Source organism: Vulpes lagopus, chromosome 4 (genome assembly GCF_018345385.1).
Source record: "Vulpes lagopus strain Blue_001 chromosome 4, ASM1834538v1, whole genome shotgun sequence".
Classification (NCBI taxonomy): Eukaryota; Metazoa; Chordata; class Mammalia; order Carnivora; family Canidae; genus Vulpes; species Vulpes lagopus.
Window position 1 is genome coordinate 95,522,445 of NC_054827.1, and position 20,928 is coordinate 95,543,372.

The 20,928-nt window shown below is 34.6% G+C and overlaps 1 protein-coding gene across 10 annotated transcripts in view; it reads left to right on the forward strand.

The window, feature by feature from the left end:
• The window catches only part of UBE3A (ubiquitin protein ligase E3A), a 95,343-nt gene that overhangs the window by 50,493 nt on the left and 23,922 nt on the right, over positions 1–20,928 (forward strand). For 8 of the 10 annotated variants that reach the window (XM_041751408.1, XM_041751409.1, XM_041751411.1 and 5 more), the window contains 2 exons: positions 5,550–5,857; positions 12,595–13,838. In XM_041751408.1, the coding sequence (XP_041607342.1) occupies positions 5,550–5,857; positions 12,595–13,838 (1,552 nt within the window). Of the gene's footprint in view, positions 1–2,428; positions 2,465–5,549; positions 5,858–12,594; positions 13,839–20,928 lie in introns of those variants that run through there. The other 2 variants (XM_041751417.1, XM_041751418.1) reach the window with 2 other exon arrangements.

Genomic DNA, 20,928 nt, shown 5'->3' on the forward strand with positions numbered 1-20,928 from the left:
AGAGAGATAGAGAGAGAGGCAGAGACACAGGCAGAGGGAGAAGCAGGCTCCATGCACCGGGAGCCCGACGTGGGATTCGATCCCGGGTCTCCAGGATCGCGCCCCGGGCCAAAGGCAGGCGCCAAACCGCTGCGCCACCCAGGGATCCCGAGATAAACTCTTAACTATAGATATCAGAGAAAGACAAATACTATATAGTTTCGCTCATAAGTGGAATTTAAGAAACAAAACCAATGAACGTGGGGGGGCTGGGCAGGGGGGGGAGTGTGGAAAACCAAGAAACAAACTCTTAACTATAGAGAACAAACTGATGGTTACCAGTAGGGAGATGGGCGGGGGAAGGGATGGGTTAAATAGGTGACGGGAATTAAGGAATATACATTTGATGAGCACTGAGTATTGTGTGGAAGTGTTGAATCCCTATATTGTATATTAGACTGTATGTTAACTAATTGGAATTTAAATAAAAACTTTTAGAAAAAGAAAGTAAGCCGTAGTTGTCCTCTTGTAGTTTTGATTGAGTGGCAGATAAGGTTGTCCCTAAAGGGATCTGATTAGGAAAGGAGTCTGTCTTCATTTACTTCCTTTTTTCTATATCTTTCCTATATCTTTTTGTTCTTTTTCTTTTTATCTCTTTACTACTTTTTCTTTCTCTCTCCTTTAATTTAATCATAATTGGGATAAAGTGCACATTTTGCTGCATTGATTTGCTGAGGAGAGTGAGCAGGCCTTGTGCTTAGATGGAAATGTCATTGGAGAGCAAGGAACACAGACTCTAAATTGAGAGTTGGGAAATTTTTCCTGTGAAGGGCCAGGTGGTATTTATTTTAGGATTTGCAAGCTGTACAGTCTCTTAAAAGTACTCAACTCTGCTGTTGTAGTGCGAAAACAGCCATAGACAATAATTAAATTAATGAGCTTGGTTATGTTTTAATAAGACTTTTAGTCACCGGAACTTGAATTTCATATAATTTTTGCACAAAATAATTTCTTTTTTGACTTTGTCAACCATTTAAAATAGAACCATTTTGGGGGCTATAAAAACCAAGTGTCTGGCTAGATTTGGCTCATGAGCCTAGATTTGGTGACTGCTACTGTATAGCAATAACTTTGCACAACTTATTTATAAAAATGTTATTTTTAGTGTATGCATTCCCAACATGGAGGCCTTTTATATGCTCTAAATTAGATGGGGATACAGAATTGTACAGAGATAATTCAAGGTGTCACTGGTGTGAGGAAGAAGAAAAATGTTTATATTAAACATATATATTAACCATATTGGTTGATTGCACGGATAACATGGAGGTTCTGGCATGGCCTCCTTTCAGTCCTTTCTCATCTGTGTGACTGTTTTTTCTAGGTCTTGGGCAGAGAAGCAGACTGAATAGTAGGATCTAATTTCCTTTGGTATTAAATCTCCCCTTCGTGGTGTTAAAAACCCAAGTTTTGAGTCTGTCTTGGGCTCAAATCTCTTATGAGATGTGTGACTTGTTATGTAACAGCTCTGAGCATCAGTAGAATGATGGTTTATATAGCTAATTCATAGACTTATGAGTATCTTAGTAATAACTAGGTGCCAGACAGTGTTATAACTATGTATATTAATTCATTTAATTCTCTCACAGCCATGGTAATTGTCATGTATACCATCACTTTAATGATGAGGGATCTGAGACACAGAAATGTTAAGGAACTCATTCAAAGTCCCATAGTTTTGTTTTGTTTTAAGATTTTATTTATTTATGACATACACACGTAGAGAGAGAGAGGCAGAGACACAAGCAGAGGGAGAAGCAGGCTCCATGCAGGGAGCCTGACATGGGACTCGATCCCAGGTCTCCAGGATCAGGCCCTGGGCTGAAGGCGGTGCCAAACCACTGAGCCACCTGGGCTGCCCAAGGTCCAGTAGTTAATAAGTGGTAGAGCCAACATGTGAATTTGGGCAGTCTGGCTTCAGAGTGCAAGCTCTTAGCTGGTAGGGTTTACAGCCTTCCAAAGTGGGAACATCTGTAGCATGTAGGTTCTCAAGAAATTACAGATACATTAAGTTTATAGAATTTTGTGGCACGTTTCCTCTCAGAAAAGTTGGTATACTTGTGAGATAGCAGATATCCATAAATGTAAGATTCAGATTTTGATTTTTCAGGTGTTTTTCTCTTTTTTCAATTACATAGTATTTGTGGAATTTTTTTTGGTAGGACTTTTTAGTACTACTATTGTTAAGAATTATTTTGAAATGAATCACTTTCTGTGAGACAGTATAGTGGAAATGACTTAGACTCCAGAGCAAAAAAAAAAACCCATGATTCCTTTTCTTATCCTGATTGTGCATTTTCCTTTGTGTGATCTTGGATATATGATTTTACTCTTTCAGTTCTGTCTCTTTTAGCTGTGAACTGAAGATATCTTCAAAGTCATGGGATTCAAATGAGAGATAACTATGCCAGAGTGCCCAGGCACAGTATGTCTATCTAGTATGTTATCAGACATTCCTCAAACACTAGTACCTTGTTCGCCTACCTATTACATAGAATAACCTAAACCTTAGAACTGAAAGATGGGAAAACTGAGGCTCAGACCATTACTTGTTGAGGGTTGCACAGGTTATTAGAGGCAGAAGGAGCTGTCATTTAATGCAGTTCATCTAATTTCTCAGTCTTGTTTTTACTGTTCATACTCCTTTATACATTACATACAGAGGCATTATGTAATATGATTGGGCTTGGGGGTATTTTCCTTAGGACAAAACCTGACATTCTTATTAAGAAAATAATTAGTGTTTGGTATTTTGGATTTTGATAATTAATCATTAAAGAGTCATATGGACAATTTAGCCTCAAGGCTATTCAATCATGTATATGAAATTATAAAACTAACATTTTCTCTATATATGCAAGTAGCATGTTTATTATAGAAAAAATGAATTAGAAGCAAAAACATAGAAGAATTTTAAAAAACCCATTCAAATACTGATGAATGAGGAAGGCTATTCCTTGCCAAATTTAGATCTTGGTAATTTTCATTTATTCCATTCTGACATTTAATGCAGGTCATCTAATTTCTGCATGAATGCATATCAGTTCATTTACGTAATCCCCTATTGTTGGGCATATCATTTTTTGCAGATTTCATAGAAACAATCCATTTTTGCAAAATTGTCCCAATTATTTTAATTTGATCTCTGATTGTATGATTTATTCTCTGTTCATTTTTAAAACTTTTGATATGTGTTCATAATTTTCCTCCAGAGTAGAAATACATATCCGTTAACATTTTCTCTAGGGAAAGCTACTGTATTTTGGGAGAGGATGGTATTAATATTTCATTCTTTTCTAGAGGATAGCAACATACAGTATAAATGTTCTAAATTCTTATTCTCTTTACATGTTGTCACTTAAAAGTTTTATGTAATGATAAATCTGGAATAGTAATCTTTAATTTTCAAAAAGTTGGGTTGTTTGTAGCTATATGTAATATAGTAACTATTAAGTGATTCCCATGCAATTTTTAAGTGTGTTTTTGTAAGTTTTTTTTTCTCCCTCTATTTTGCATGCATGTATTTGCATGGAACATTTTAAAAATAGAAGCATCAGAATGAATTGAATGTTTTGAATTACAGTTGACCCTTGAACAACATAGGTTTGAACTGTGCAGGTCCACTTAAATGTCTTTTTTTTTTTTTTTTTAAATAGATATATAAACTTGGGTACTAATAAATACCAGTACAGTACTGTAAATGTATTTTGTCTTAAGATTTTTTAAATATTTTTTCTAGCTTACGTTAATGTAAGAATATAATATAAAATACATAAACATGAAACGTGTTAATCACCTCTTTATGTTATTGGTAAATCTTCTGGTCAATGGTAAGCTATTTGTAGTTAAGCTGTAGGTTACTCTAAAGTTATATGTAGATTTTCAGTGATGCAAGGGGGTGGCACCTCTAATGCCAACATTGTTCAAGGGTTAATTGTGCTAGCTAATCTTTGTCACTTACCTTGATAGTTTAGAGACAAAATTAGACTTAATTAGTATGTCCCTTATCTACTACTCATTTGCCTTCTTGTTCAGTTTCTCATGATTAACAAGATACCTCTCACGGTTAACAAAATGTGAACTCTATTGCCATTTGCCATTTACACGTTAGTAAGATAATTGTACTAACATTTTGAGAGTTAGGTAAATTTTTTTAATAGTTTTGATTCTGTTCCTTAGGAATAGCTGTGAATTATGGTTTTTTGGATTCAGTAGACCACTTCCCTTAAATTATGTAATCTCGCATCATCAGATAGTAGAAGCATAGATCTTAAGAGTTGAATAAACCATAGAGATAGATATTGTAGTCCAGCTTCTTGCTTGATGAAACCATCTCTTCTTCAGTATCTTTGGAACCTCTGCTGGAACGGCCAATTAGGAATGTGAATCTACATATTTTAGGTTCACAAAGTAAGTGAAACATAAGATTTTGCCCTAAGAGAACTTAAAATATTCCATGTTCTTACGACATGGGATTGATAAGCAAGTTCAGTGACATGTTTTAAGTTCAAGATGTATGTTCAGAATCATTTTCTTGTAGTATAACACAGCTTTGGATATTTCATTTATAAGTTTATTTTTAAATCCCTTGTATGGTAGATAATTGGAGAAAAATCTTTCTCTGTTCCAGATATAAGTTCTGTGTTAACTATAAATCAAGTATTTATAAACTATTAAAATTGTAATTACATAAAAGGAAGCTGGGATGATACTTTAACTAGACTTTCATTTTCTTAATGTTATTTTTTTTAGGGCAGCCCTGGTGGCACAGCGGTTTAGCGCCGCCTTCAGCCCAGGGTGTGATCCTGGAGACCCGGATCGAGTCCCACATCAGGCTCCCTGCATGGAGCCTGCTTCTCCCTTGGCTTGTATCTCTGCCTCTCTGCCTCCCTCCCTCTCTCGCTCATGAATCAATAAATAAAATATTTTTTAAAAATGTTATTTTTTTAATGCTAAAATACTAAAACTCTTGGCCATAAACCTTTGATTTTCATCTGTTGTGCTAAATAATTTTTTTTAAAGATTGTATTTATTCATTCATGAGACACAGAGAGAGGCAGAGGGAGAAGCAGACTCCCTGTGGGCAGCCTGATTCAGGGACTGGATTCCAGGATCCCAGGATCCCAGGATCAGGACCTGAGCCAAAGGCAAATGCTCAACCACTGAGCAACCCAGGCGCTCTGTGCTAAAAAATTTAAGCACGTATAACATTGAACAAGTTTTTTCCTCCTCTTTTTTTTTTTTTAAACCAAAGAAAAGCATATTTTTAAACAATGATTTTGATACGTGGTGCTGTTCCTTATCATAGTATGTTGGGCAGTATTTATCAAACATTTCAGTAGCTAAAAGTTTTATATACACAGTGAATCTCCATTTTCTGCACTTCATCTTAATATCCAAGTTTATTACTTTAGTGCTTGACTAATTTGCCTTGCCTCATGATCTGTTGAGCTTTTTATGTGAGAGCTGTACTAATCTTAATCACTGTGCTTATTGTTTGAATGCTACAGGAAGCGAGCAGCTGCAAAGCATCTAATAGAACGCTACTACCACCAGTTAACTGAGGGCTGTGGAAATGAGGCCTGCACGAATGAGTTTTGTGCTTCCTGTCCAACTTTTCTTCGTATGGATAACAATGCAGCAGCTATTAAAGCCCTCGAGCTTTATAAGATTAATGCAAAACTCTGTGATCCTCATCCCTCCAAGAAAGGAGCAAGTTCAGCTTACCTTGAAAACTCGAAAGGTGCCCCTAACAACTCCTGCTCTGACATAAAAATGAACAAGAAGGAAGGACAAGGAGCAAGAGATGATTTTAGAGGTAAGATGTTCTATTTTTTTTTTAAGATGTTCTATTTTTAACTGAGAATTTTGGATTGAATCTGATTGTAAATTTAAATAAAATGTATGAGGTTTTTGTTTGTTTTGTCTAATTGTGTGACATTAGGACAAGATAGTATAGTGGTGTTTATTACCATTATATTTATTTATTGTGGTAAAGGACAGAACTTATAATGGAACTAATAACTTAATGGTATCTTATGGTATCTTATTGTTCTGATGGTCTCTAATTAGAAGCAGATTATATTCCAAAAGTTGCTTTGTTAATGGATTGGAACTTTTGAACATTTTCCACTAAGAAGAATGTGTATTAAGTGGTAATCCCCGAAATTAGACCACAAAATCTAACTAAATTATCAAATAACTGGGCTGAATATGTAGAATGAGTTGTGAAACCCCAGCACTATGAGGGTGAAAGAAGCAGAAAAAAATGGTGGCAGTCCTTTCCATTTCCAAGAGCAAAGCATAATTTTGTAGCCGTCACTTGAGAAATAATTCAGTTTTCTTTTCAATATTCGTCCCATATTATGCTCAGCTTCTTCTAGGCATTTGGCTCACTCATACTGCCAAGAATCATCACCTACCAATGGCAGTCTTCACCCAAACACTTGTTTTCTAAATGATCCTGTATTTCAAAATTGTTTTAAAAATATATATATTTTTAGATCTTCAAATCCAAGGTTTCTTTTCCTTAAGTGAAGATAATCATTGTTAGTAACAAGGTAATTGAATTTCTAAATAACTGACCGGGCTCAGCCCATCAGAGGTAATTGTACTTTAAAAGAGGAAGCTTTTTGTTTAAGGCATGTATAAGTTGGAGAACACCTCTAAAGTTTTCAGTAGTATGATTTGAATGTAGGTTTAATTGGTTATATGGAATTCTGTTATATCTTTCACTCTAATTTCACAGTAAAGGTGTTTTCATAACTTGATAAACTTTATACTGTTTCAAAATGTATGATTCTGTTATATGATTTAATCTCACACTGGATAAGTCTGTGGATGTTTGTCATTATGTATAATAGGGAAGTTACAGTTGACTCCATTATACACATTTTCCAGCAAGTGTGTACCACAGAGTTAACAGTTAATAAATGTAGAATGTGCTGGTGCAATTGAATGCAGCCACCTATGGGGAATTAAAGTACAGGGTAGATGGACACATGTTTTTGTCTCTGTGCTTCATCATAGGTGCTTATTGAGTAGTTATCACTAATCTTTGCTTCCTGTTTTTGCTCAAGTCTGTGTAATTTAGCAGCTCCTTATACTTTCTTCGAATATGCTACTGTGTCCTCCTACTCCCTTTTTCCTACAACTTTCTACTTACTATAGTATTTTTCCTATTAGGAATTAACAAATGCATTAAGTACACTTGTACTTTTGATTGTTAATTATATTTGTTAATTCTGATTACAAAGTTCTATATGTATTAAGTAGCCTACCCCAAACTCTGTTTTTGCATAAAAATTTTCTTAAGTATAAAATTTTATAGACTGAGTGTATTTTCAGGAGCATGTATACATTGTAAAATATACAGATAGACCATACAGAAATGTTTCTTCATTCAGCATTTTTTCAGTAGAACATCTAAACATTGTGAATGTTTATGTCTCTTATTATAATGGTTTTTAAAGTAATTTATGTCTGTTCAACATTTTAAGTGAAACACCAAATAGGAAAAGTACGGGCACATTCTATATAGAATTAGTAGAATGTCAGAAACACTTGAAGGCATTCTGAACAGTGCATCAACAACGGGTATCTGGATGTTGCTGTCCTTTGAGATAGGTCATATTACTGCATTAAAAAAAAAAACCGCTTTGTTAATAAGTTTATGATTTGATGATTTAGGAAGCAGAGTGTTTTATGTTTTTTTAAAAATCTTTTTAAAAAATTTTTTAAAAAGATTTTTTATTGATTTGAGAGAAAGAGCACAAGCACGGGGAGGGGCAGAGGAAGAAGCAGGCTCTGATATGGGACTCAGTCCCAGGACCCTAAGATCATGATCTGAGCCGAAGGCAGATGCTTAACCGACTGAGCCACCCAGACATCCATAATGTGTTATGTCCTTTAGTTACTTATAGTAGGTATATATTCTATTTTGGTTACATTTTAGGGAACAAGGGGTTTTTTGTTGTTTTGTAAGAAGGTGTTATAATTTTTTCCAATTAAAATAATGGGAAATAAGCTCCCAGTTAGCAGTTTCACACTTTCAGAAAGAGATTACTGATGTTTAGCAGAAGATGCCTATATGACTTCCCCCACTATCTGAAAGTAGAGCATTCCAATGAAACTTTCGTGAGCCAGGATGGCAAATAAAGTGAAAAAGCAATTACCATTAATTTCTGTGAAAACAATTTAGAGGTTCCCTTATCTAAAAAATATCCTCTCAGGCTGTTCTGATACCTTAGGACACATCTTGCTAATGGATGTACAAAATTGAGATAAACACAGATGCCTACATAGTTGAAAGTTGTGGTGACTTAAAGCTGAGATATTGAGTGTAATTCCTGGGGAAGGAGCTCGGCAATGCCACTCTTGCTCCTCAGGGTATATGCTGCCTCTGTAATGGCTTGCTGTATAACAAATACTAAATGTTTTTTTGCTTTTTAACTTTCTTAGTATAAGTGAAGTAGCCTCATGGGAACTGTCAAAAAGCAAGGTGGTATACCTATATATTTAATAGAACAAACCTAAAAAGATTAACTCTTTATTAAAGAGTTAAAACCCATAAAAGAAACTAGGTATTGACAGTCTGATAGTAGGGGCCAAAGATCAGATTCACATTGTGTGGTAAAATTTGGTATTTTTCTGGTTGAACTTTTACAGCTGTTCATTTTATGATCACTTGAATGTAATACTGTCTTTTACTGTGGAACAAATATACAAAGAGGTAGAAATTGTAAGAAATTTTATATGTTGTACAGTACATGTATATGAGTCCATTTGTCACAATGAAGATTGAATTACCTACATGTGTCTAAATTATCCTCTGCCTAATTTATTTGTTGACATGTCGGTCTGCTGCTTCCTTTATTAAAGGGATAGATTAAGATCTTTGTCAGTATTATATCATATTTGACCAATATAATCTCCATAAAATTAATAGACAAAATATATCATTTGTTCTCTTTCCTGTAAAGTAACATATCCAAATAGTTTATTCAAAACCTAGAAACTATTTGGGGTGCTCCACTTTTATTTCTTACACAATTTGATAGTGTTTTTATTGACCTATATAGTACTACCTTATGGAAAAATGGTTTTGAAATATTAGTAAATACTGTTTTATATTTTTTAATTTGAAAGACAATATTTTGTAATTTCTAGAGATAGGCATGCTTTTGCTTAGATAATTTGAAGATACTATCTTTTTTCACATATCTGCTGATTAGCAGATTCTTTTGTTGTACTACAATATGAGTTAATCAATTTTGCCCCTATTTATCAGGAAAATAAACACTTAGAAATTCATCAGTGGACTTCCACTTAGGTAACTGGCCAACCTGTGCTATATGCCATCACCCAGGTATAAATGAGGATTGGAATACTGGTGTTTAGTTTTTATAGTTTCTATTATGATGGCGTGTCAGAGAAGAAGTGGTGAATAGATTTGGAGTTAGCCAGCCTACAGTGTCTATCCAGATGACACTGTAGAGAGTTGGAGGGAAGACCAGAGTTTTCATAAGATCCCCTTTTAGACACAGAATGATTGATAATTCTAATTTGGAGTTAGAAATAATCTCAGTAGAAAATTTAAGTTGATGTATTCACATGAACCAAACTAGTATAATTCAGGACACAAAACCTTTGGGGTACTGTCCAGTAGTGAATGTAGACATCTTTGTATCCGTTGAGATATAGAGCTTTCATGGTTTTTAAATTATCTTTCCCCAGATCATTCGTTCTTCCCTTAGCTATTAGAACAGGTAATATAGTTGGTTTGTAAAGTGAAAGTTGATTATCTAATGTTTAAAGGATATTTTCACGTCATTTATTTAATGAAGTTGTTTGGCTGTCAAGTCGGAATATTTTTATTTCTGTGTTTTCATTTGAAATACAGCCATTTATGTTCTTGTTAAAACAATTTATTATATCCCCAGTTACCTGATATTCATGCAAGTCATAAGAGAAAAAATAAGTGTTCAGGTATGTTTCTCAGTTTCAGTAAGGTGAAATTTTGCGATTATTTTTACCTTAGATTATAAATGAAGGATGTGTTTTTTTGTTTTTCTTTTAGAGTAGATCATGAGAGTGAGTACATTAGAGCTAAGCTATTTTTAATTTTAAAATGTTTTTTTTTTTCCTTTTTTTTTAAGTTGGATTCATGCTAAGTACCAGGGAGTTCATTATTTGAGGTGTTGAATCTATGAGTTGTCAATTGTGTGATGTCTCCAGCCATGGAGATTTACTACTCTTTGAGTTGGAATTTTCTTTTTTTTAAGATCTTATTTATTTATTCATGAGAGAGAGGCAGAGACAAACGCAGAGGGAGAAGCAGGCTCTCTGTGGGAAGCCTGATGCAGGACTCCATCCTAGGACCCCCGGATCAGGGATCACAACCTGAGCCAAAGGCAGAGATGCTCAACCACTAAGCCACCCAGGAGCTCCTTGGTTGGAATGTTTTTACAGGGTTTTCCTTTTCAGTCACTGTACTCCGTGCTTTCTAATGAAAAAGTCAAATGTTATGAAAGGTCAGATTAAATTGCATGAAATAAATTAATATTTGAGTAGAAGATGACAACCTGGAGTTTTAGAAAGCAGCATGTAAAATTCTTTTCTGTTGGAGGTGGTGAGTAAGCAAATTGTTAGGAGGAGAACACAGAGTTTTTCTTTGTTCTAATGTGTTTCATCTAGTGGCATTCCATTTTGGGAGTGGAATGCTTATGCATTCCATAACCTCCAAATTTACTCTTCATTCCTCTCAAGGGGATATATGTATAGATTTAAATTTTGTTGGTGAAGAGAATGAGAGCCGTATGTTTTTGTCTGAAGGAGCATAATAGCAAATACAGAAAATTTTTAAAAGGTGATAATGGAGGTCTAAGCTACTGTTTAGACAGATGTGAGAGGAAAGGAAGATGCATGCCAGCAAACTGCGACAGACTCTTTCACCCCCACATTAGTAGTCCCTGACTCCAGAGATTTTTATCTCAAAAATTCTTGAAATGTTTTCTTTTTTGTTTCTTCTGTGAATTCATTCGGATTTCAACTTGTTAACATTACTATAACTCTGAAAATGTATAATAAATTGATATTTGGTCTTTCATTGCCTCCTGTCATTTTTGCCTCTTATGAAGTTATTTCTTTATGGAGGAGAATGGATGTGATAGAAAAACATAGTAAAACTCCCTTGGATTTAAATAATACAGATTGCAAAAACAATCAGATACTCTTACTTATAAGATTTATATTACAAGAGAAGTACCAAGAAGGATTAAACATAATTAAACAGTCTCCTGGCATTCTAAAGGCTTTGAAGGCAAGATAGGGAAAGGTGAAAAGCTTCTTTCTACGTTAGCAAGGATCAACTAAACTGCAATATTGAGTACATACCAAAAAGAGCATTAGCTTATAAACAAAGTGGAAATTTATTTCTAGCTTATCTAACAGCCATCATATTCTAGGTTGGCAAAGTTCTACTTCACATAGTCTTTCAGAAATGCTTCTGTAGTGGCATTGTTATCTTCAACACATGGCTTCCAGAGCATCCTGGGAGCATCATCCCATTAGCCAGAAGGAAAAGCCTTGGCCCTTAACCTCAAAAACCAGGGAAAGCTGGGAGATGGAGTCCAAATCTGCCCAGAAAGGAGAGGAAAAAGATTTTGGTGACTACATAGTAATCTGTTTTACTTGTCTGCTTTTATATCCGTTCTTACCCCACTGTATTTTTTATTACTCTGTAACAATATCCTGTTACTCTATAAAGTTTCTTCTAATCTGACTACCCTGGAAAAAAACTAAAAAGGAGGATTCAAAGGAAGCAGTTGGATTTTAAGATGTATAAAAATAAGACAAGGGCTATTTCCCAAAGAGGATGCTGAAGGAACCTCTGTTGCCTTCTCAGTCTTTTGAGAAGAGTAGTGAGATAAGAAACCTCTCAGAAGGGGGATCCCTGGGTGGCGCAGCGGTTTGGTGCCTGCCTTTGGCCCAGGGCGCGATCCTGGAGACCCGGGATCGAATCCCACGTCGGGCTCCCGGTGCATGGAGCCTGCTTCTCCCTCTGCCTATGTCTCTGCCTCTCTCTCTCTCTCACTGTGTGCCTATCATAAATAAATAAAATTAAAAAAAAAAAAAAAGAAACCTCTCAGAAGAACAGTAGTTTCTGCTCTGAAGTGAGGTTGTAAGAAGTGTATCGTTATGAATTAAATCAGCACATGGTTATCTTGGTTCATATTTATAAATTAAAGCTACATGTTAATTTCTACTGTGATTTCGAAAAGAGTTCAAGCTCATTAAAAGCTATATATTATGAAGGAATATAAAAGATGAGATTGTTAAAAAAAAGATGAGATTGTTGCTATTAGTAGTAGTTCATTGAAAAAATAGGAAAATATATTTTGTTTGTTGAATCTAAATATTAGATATGTTTTTAAAGGAGTTGTAATTCAACTGGTATTGAGTACAAAAGGGCTGTTTTACTTTTCACTAGAACTTAAGACAAAATAAACATACTTCTAAAAATAAATGTTCTCCTTTTTTCTCTTAATTTTCTAGATGTGACTTACCTAACAGAAGAGACGGTGTATGAAATTCTTGAATTATGTAGAGAGAGAGAGGATTATTCCCCTTTAATCCGTGTTATTGGAAGAGTTTTTTCTAGTGCTGAGGCATTGGTACAGAGCTTTCGGAAAGTCAAACAACACACCAAGGAAGAACTGAAATCTCTTCAAGGAAAGGATGAAGACAAGGATGAAGATGAAAAGGAAAAAGCTGCATGTTCTGCTGCTATGGAAGAAGATTCAGAAGCATCTTCTTCAAGGATAAGTGATAGTTCACAAGGAGATAACAACTTACAAAAATTAGGCCCTGATGATGTGTCTGTGGATATTGAGGCCATTAGAAGGGTCTATACCAGATTACTCTCTAATGAAAAAATAGAAACTGCTTTTCTCAATGCACTTGTGTATTTGTCACCTAATGTGGAATGTGACTTGACGTATCACAATGTATACTCTCGAGATCCTAATTATCTGAATTTATTCATTATTGTAATGGAGAATAGAAATCTACACAGTCCTGAATATCTGGAAATGGCTTTGCCATTGTTTTGCAAAGCAATGAGTAAGCTACCCCTTGCAGCCCAAGGAAAATTGGTTAGACTGTGGTCTAAATACAGTGCAGACCAAATTCGTAGAATGATGGAAACATTTCAGCAACTTATTACTTACAAAGTCATAAGCAATGAATTTAACAGTCGGAATCTAGTGAATGATGATGATGCTATTGTTGCTGCTTCAAAGTGCTTGAAAATGGTTTACTATGCAAATGTAGTGGGTGGGGAAGTGGACACAAATCACAATGAAGAAGATGATGAAGAGCCCATCCCTGAATCCAGTGAATTGACACTTCAGGAGCTTTTGGGAGAGGAAAGAAGAAATAAGAAAGGTCCTCGAGTGGACCCATTGGAAACTGAACTTGGTGTTAAAACTCTGGATTGTCGAAAACCACTTATCCCTTTTGAAGAGTTTATTAATGAACCACTGAATGATGTTCTAGAAATGGATAAAGATTATACTTTTTTCAAAGTAGAAACAGAGAACAAATTCTCTTTCATGACATGTCCCTTTATATTGAATGCTGTCACAAAGAATTTGGGATTATATTATGACAATAGAATTCGCATGTACAGTGAACGAAGAATCACTGTTCTCTACAGCTTAGTTCAAGGACAGCAGTTGAATCCATATTTGAGACTCAAAGTCAGACGTGACCATATCATAGATGATGCACTTGTCCGGGTAAGTTGGGCTAATGCTTAAAAACTAGTATTAGAATAAATACCTAATGCTGGGGAGATTGTAATACAGTTCAGTGAATTCATTTTATAAGTAGACTGCTTTAAAAAATTACATGGCATTACGTGGTATAGAAACATTTGGGCATTTTGTATTATAAGTGTAAATATTATACGTTTGTTGTTCCTGTCCAAATTTATAAATGTGTTCCACAAAGTATTGGTTGTCTTGAATAATGATCACTCTCTCTTTGGGAAAAACAAACAAACAAACAGATTTCCTAAGTATCAACAACTAACTCTAAAAGTTTCTTCTCTGTTCAGAAGACAAATGGATGTTGGAAAAAGACCTGAGCTTAGGAACACGGGGGAATGTGGACATACCAATAAGTATGAATGTCAAATCTTAACTGGGAAAAGTGGTATAATAAAATCATACCGTAAAGTAATAAGTAGTATCCAAAAAAATTCCGTGACTTAAAATTTAGAGTTAGTGTGAAGTTGAAATGATCTGGGCAGTTTGGTGTGCTGCTCTAGTAAGTGTTCTGTTCATTCTGGATCATTTACAGGAGCCCCTGTATAGCACTACCTGACTGTGGTATTTTATTACCACTTAAATATTTTGGAGTTGGTTGGAACTACTGGGAAAACATCAGCCATTCCAGGAATCTAAATTAATGGTGCTTTGTCATCAACCCAGTCCAGGGAGCTTGAGCTGGGAGAATATTGGGAACACAAGTACCCACTTCTAACTTCCTGTTTTTCCAGATTTGCTGCCTTTTGTTCATTCCTTGCTTCTACAAAAATTAAAAATTTTAGTGCCCCCATTTAAGAACGGAGGCCTGGCCAGAAGACAGAAACCAATTGCCAATCACATACCAGCAACTTATTTTCCATAGTTTAGCAGAATGGTGTAGAGTATCTGTATGACATGAGTGATGTGTTGTGAAAAATGTGTTGAAAATCTTGTAAATTTCAGTTGTTAGAGTAGAATTGCATATCCTAAGACTATACACTTTATGGTTGGCTTCTTGGGTTAGGATCCTTTCATCTATCTCCAATAAAAACTATGCCTAGCCTTTAAAAAGCAGTGAAGTTATTCTCCATAAGATTCAATCCAGAGTTAGAAATTAAAAAAAAAATAATAATAATTGTCCACCTTCCTAATCCGCCTTCAGCTAAGAAATCTACCCAACTTTATTTTCCTTCCCCTCGTTTCCCACCACCACCTCCTCTTAGTAAAGCAAGGCTAAGAACCAATAAAAGTTTAAGTACTTGTTGTATACTTATTTTGTCATCTAGAATTTTGAGGAAACAGTCATTTTTGTTTATAAGGCCTTTTTAAAAGCAGGTTTTTCGGGTAAAACTGAACTTTTTAATTATGCTAACAGTGAGGTTTTTTAGTGAGTTCTGCTTAATTATGTGAAGCCAGAATATTATATTTGACCAATTTTAAACCAGTATTCACTAAATAATAAATGTACTTAACTGTTACCAGTCCATGAAAGTTCACTTCAGAAATCTTATGTATGAGGCACTTTGCTAAGCAGTAGAGATATAAAAATGAATTATGATACTAAGAAGCTTCTTAGGGACTAAAATACTCATGTTAAGCAAATTTATTCTTCCCTTTTTTCTTTTTTTTAATGACAGTGAGAAAAGGTTAGGAGAAAAACATCAAAAATAGGCCTTGTGAGACAGTCAAATTGATTCTATTTTAAAAAACATTCATAGCTGGTATGGTTATGATAAAGTCCTAGTATTTTAGGACAAAGAGTACGTTCACAACAAAAAGTAGTTTAAGGTCGTCCTCTTAGCTGAACTCTCAAAAGTACTGATGGATTTTTAATATCTTACTCTTCAAGGATCTACTTTACTTTTTTTTTTAAAGCCTTATTCTTCCTCCTGTATCAGTTTGACAAAATAAAGCTATTGACCACTTTCTTATGACCTGCTAATTGGAACTAGAGGTTGGGAAGAGAAAAAGAAATGAGAATTGTGGTGAGTTCAGTGTTAATAAGTAATTAAGGTTATAGGATCATATACTTTTTTTTTTTTAAGATTTTATTTATTTATTCATGAGAGACACAGAGAGAGAGAGAGAGAGGCAGAGACCCAGGCAGAGGGAGAAGTAGGCTCCATGCAGGGAGCCCTATGTGGGACTCGATCCCAGGTCTCCTGAATCACACCCTTGGCTGCAGGCTGCGCTAAACCGCTGCGCCACCAGGGCTGCCCCAGGATCATATACTTTAAAAGCTAAAAGGAGCCTTGTAGTTCATCTACTCATTAGTTTACAAATGAGGCCCAGAAAATAGTGACTACATATATGGCACTCTAGGGTATGTTTCTGTGTTAGTTCTTATTTTTTAGTTATGAATTGTAAGGCTGACTCGCATGGTAGAAAAGAGGAGGAGTGGAGGAGTACCTTCAGTTAATAATTACAGTTTTGCTTTTTTTTTTTTTTTTTTAAGAAAAATATGTTCCTTCACTTTTGTGTACCATGTAATTCAAAGACTAGCAAATTATGTCCTACGTAGGGTTTTTAGAGTAACTGGGTTTTGTTTGTTTTAAAGATTTATTTATTTATTTATTTATTTATTTGAGAGAGAGCATGAGAGGGGGGTGGCGCAGAAGAAGTGGGAAAGTGAATCTCAAGCAGGCTCAGCACAGAGCCCAGTGCAGGGCTCGAGATCACAACCTTGAGATGAGGACCTGAGCTGAAACCAGCAGTTGGGCCCTTAACCAACTGAGCCACCCAAGCGCTCCAGAGGAGCTGTTTCTGAAGGCAGCTAAAGAATACTGTTTACAGTATTTTATTGAACCTTAGATATTATTGATTGGAGGACACACTATTATTTTCTTAGTACTAAAGAGGAAAAAATAAAAGCTGCCAATTAGTTGTGAGATGCCACCAATTTTATGGTATATCCTGATTTCAGAGATGTTAAAATGTGAAAAAGGAATTTTAGAACCAATAAAATAATGGTAAAATATAAGTTGTCTGGTCACAAGTAGGCATCTCAGAATCATTTAAGAACTACCCACACCTCTAAGTTACTGGAGTATTTCTCCCTGTGACTTTGATTAGTTCTTGTTGTTTCTTAGAAAATCGTACAGTGATACTCATGAGCTCACTTGAATTAAAACATTCCAAACTCATAAGGTTTTTACAATGTTTTACTAATAACATTTACCTATTTGTGTATTCTTTTAAAAGTAGATGATTTGTCATTTTTCTTAGCATTCCCAGGGGAAAGGGGTATGAGATTTTATTTTACTTTTTATTTTAGGAGATTATGTTAGGAGAATATGAATATCATGAAAGACAGTATGACCACCTGTCATGTACCCTAAAACTGTCTTCACATCTGCATGTTTAAAAAAAAAAAAATCGAAGCTTCTACCTTCTAGAGATTCAGATTAGGAGCTCTGATATTAGAACCTAGGAATTCTATTTCTGGTAGTGCTCCCAGATATTCTGATAAAGCCAGACTACAAATCGATATTTGGGAAGATGGCTGTTGGTACAGTTTATATATACATATTTATTGAGGCCATTTTTAACAGTTTTTTTTTTTTAAGATTTTATTTATTCATGAGAAATAAAGAGAGAGAGGCAGAGACATAGGCAGAGGGAGAAGCAGGCTCCATGCCGGAAATCCAATGTGGAACTCAATCCCGCATCTCCAGGATCATGCCCTCGGCTGAAGGCAGATGCCCAACCACTGCGCCACCCAGGTTGAGGCCACTTCTATATACAAGTACATATTTAGGAAACTAGCAATCTTTGAGAGCAGGTTTAGAATAAGGATTGACAATGGTATGCGACTTGTTCATATTAGGCAGGCTGGTCCTAGAATTCTGGATTGGGATCTAAAGACTGAAAGGAATGGCTGAAATGTAAACTGAGTAGGAAAGTCCAAAAATACGAACTAGAGCTGATCAAGGTGATAGGCACAAATGAATAACCCTACTATCAACTGGCTCCCTCAGTTCCATTCATTTTTTTTCTGAGCTGTGACAGGGCTATGTAACCGAGGCCCCAGCATTTTCCTTGGCAAACACCCTTAGTTATAATTTAAATAAAACTTGATTCTTTTCTTCTTCACAATTGATTACTTTAAGAATAATATCCTGTGCTGCTCTGAGTATGATTGATTTTATCTTGTACATTCAGTATATTGTGCTTAATGCAATGACCATTATTGTTTTTTATGATTTATTCTAAATGAAATGAAGAACTTCATACCTGATTTATGTCCTCAAAAGAAATAAAAAGAATGAAGTAGATCTGCATAGATTCTCAGCATCATAGAATAATCTAAGAAAATGAAACTTGTCAAACTTATTAGTTTTATGTGTGAGACGAATAAAACTCAGATTCTGGCCTATAGAAATTAATGGCAGAATTGGAAATAGAACTCTGCGTTCCTGGTCTCACAAGCAGATGTGATTATATGATATGGCTGTTACTCAAACATCTAAATTTTATATGTAAGATATAAAAATCTTCAACTGTTTATAGAGAAATGAAAATGAACAAATGTATCTGGATAATCTAAAGATCTTGTTCTAGTCAGTAGCTTGAAAGTGTAAACTAAGTGTTTAACCCTAGAGTCTAATAAGTTGAAGTTGCTTAAGCCAAACATTCTTCGAGATCTTAGGTATTCTTAAGTATTAGAGAGGTCTATTTTATGTGACTACTACTTCTACTTAAATATCTGTACTATTAAGGAATTTTTTTCAGTTATGGATAAAGATGACTTTATCATAAGTAATAGTAGCCCAGAATACTGTAAGATTTTAAAGGATGGGGTTTTTCTTTTGACTCTTGTAAATCTGGCAAGTATGATATTTTTATAATAAGATGTCATCCTACCTAGGTATTCTGGGAATGCTTTGATACCAGATCAATTTTTTAAAAAATGATCTCTCTAGGATTTCATCATCATGGCCAATTAAAAGTTCAGAAATTGAAAATCGTTTTGTCCAACAATTGATGAAATCAAGAGTCTTAGTAAGAAGAGGAAGTCATATAAGGAAGAGGTAGATTTCATTACATCCAGTCTACTTTTGTTTATTTTCCCCCAGCAATCTGTCTTTTTCCAGTCTCCTTATTAAATTAATATAAAATATATTCTACTGTAAGAAAATCTGTATATAAAAATACAGCTCTATGTACTATAAATGATTTCAATTCAAGGATGCATACAGATTCTCATTTTCACAATGTTCACTAACATAGTCTTTAAGTTTCCAAATATTCTGCATTCAAGGCAGCTTTTGATTTTCAAAATTCTGTTTTAAAGGTATATATGTATTACAGAGAGTTATACACCTTTACTGTTCTTAAATCATTCTCCAGTTGAACATTGAGCCAGAAGTGGTTGTTTTAAGAAAAATAAAAATAAGTGCAGTTCCTTAAGTTCCTTAATATCAATAGCCTTTGTCAAAATGATGACTGGTAAATTTTAATGTTAAAATTAAAAGTAAAAGTTGTTTTTTAAAGGTAGGCTACCCTTGTATATTATATGTAAATGATAAAATATTATAGAACCACTTAATAGATACTCGAGAATAATAATCTAACAGATAATAACGGGACATTTTTAATTGTAGAGTTCATTTGCTTCAAATACCTATTTTTCAAATCATTCTTTCATGTTGCATTTGACATCCTGATTCTAAATTACATTTATTGTAAAAAATAATATGTAGAAAAGCGTAAAGAAGAAAATAAGTCACTTGTAATCTCAAAAAAGATTTTTGCTAATTGTTGAGAGCAGGAAGGCCTAGTATAGTAGTTAAGAGCTTGTTGCCTGGATTAGAATCTCTGTCTACTATTTACTCATATTGAAAACAAGTATTGAATCTCTCATTATTTTGGGATCTTCATCTGTAAAATGGGAGTGATAATATTACTGGCCATATAAGACTGTTGTGCAAATGAAGTGAATTGGTAAATGTAAAGTGCTTAGAAGAGTGCCCTGGCACATAAGTGCTATATATTATTTTTGTGTTGTTGTTATTGAAATATTTTTGTTCTATACTGCCTGGGTTGTTTGGTTTTCAGGCAAGCTTGAAAAAAATTTTAGTACAAATAAAAGTAACAATAACAACAAAAGCTAGTAGGTATATAGTGTTATTGTACAGGGAATTCATCTAAGTGCTTCGCATGTATTAATTTTTGCTTAATATATCATTCTCATTTTATAGATGAAATTAGAAAGATAAAGCTACATGATTATGATTAATTATAGAACATTGCAGTAAATTATTTTGGCACTTGGGTGGGAGCAGAGTGGAGATTGGTGGAGATGGATAGACGTAATATTTTATTAATAATGAAGATAAAATTGTTTCAGTATCATACAAAGTGTCTTAGGTGTAGCTAAGACTATAACACATGGTCTCTGAATCCTGTAGAAATGACGCCAAATCCTTTAAAAGATATAATCACATTGATAATGGAGTCTGCTCTCATTTGTGAATATGAATGAGGAAGAACTATAGGATGCATAATTAAATACCAGATAATTTTTTTTCACCTTGGAATGCATTATACTTTTGATATAAGCAGGTTTGTCTTTGTATTATAAGGGCATACATAAATATTGACTTATATTCCTTTAACACCTAGGCAGGTGGGAACTGGACGAAGGAAACTAGGAATGCGTTCCATGGCAATATGGGATGTTGGCGTGATGGGTAAACCACATTGGAGCTGACAATTCTATTTTAGTTCTCAGCATTCTTTATTTTCTGTGGCTTGAAACAGGTTTCCAACTGGAACTATTTTTCCCCAAGTTTATTTTCAAAACTTGGGACAGGCTGTAAAACCAGATAGTGAATCTTTTGTTCAGAGATCAAAGTTGTTTTAAAAGGTTGCAACATAATGTGTTATCTTAATAATATTGCCCACTCTAGAACTGTTACATATTTTTATTAAGCCTTCACATCTTTTCAGTATGAAGAATACTATCCCTTTTTTTTCTTTGCAGATGAGGAAACAGGCTTACTAGAGTTGCTTGCTAAAATTTTAAGTTTAAAAGTTAAGTGATAGTTGGAACTAGCAGAATGTTCTGTCTCAGTCT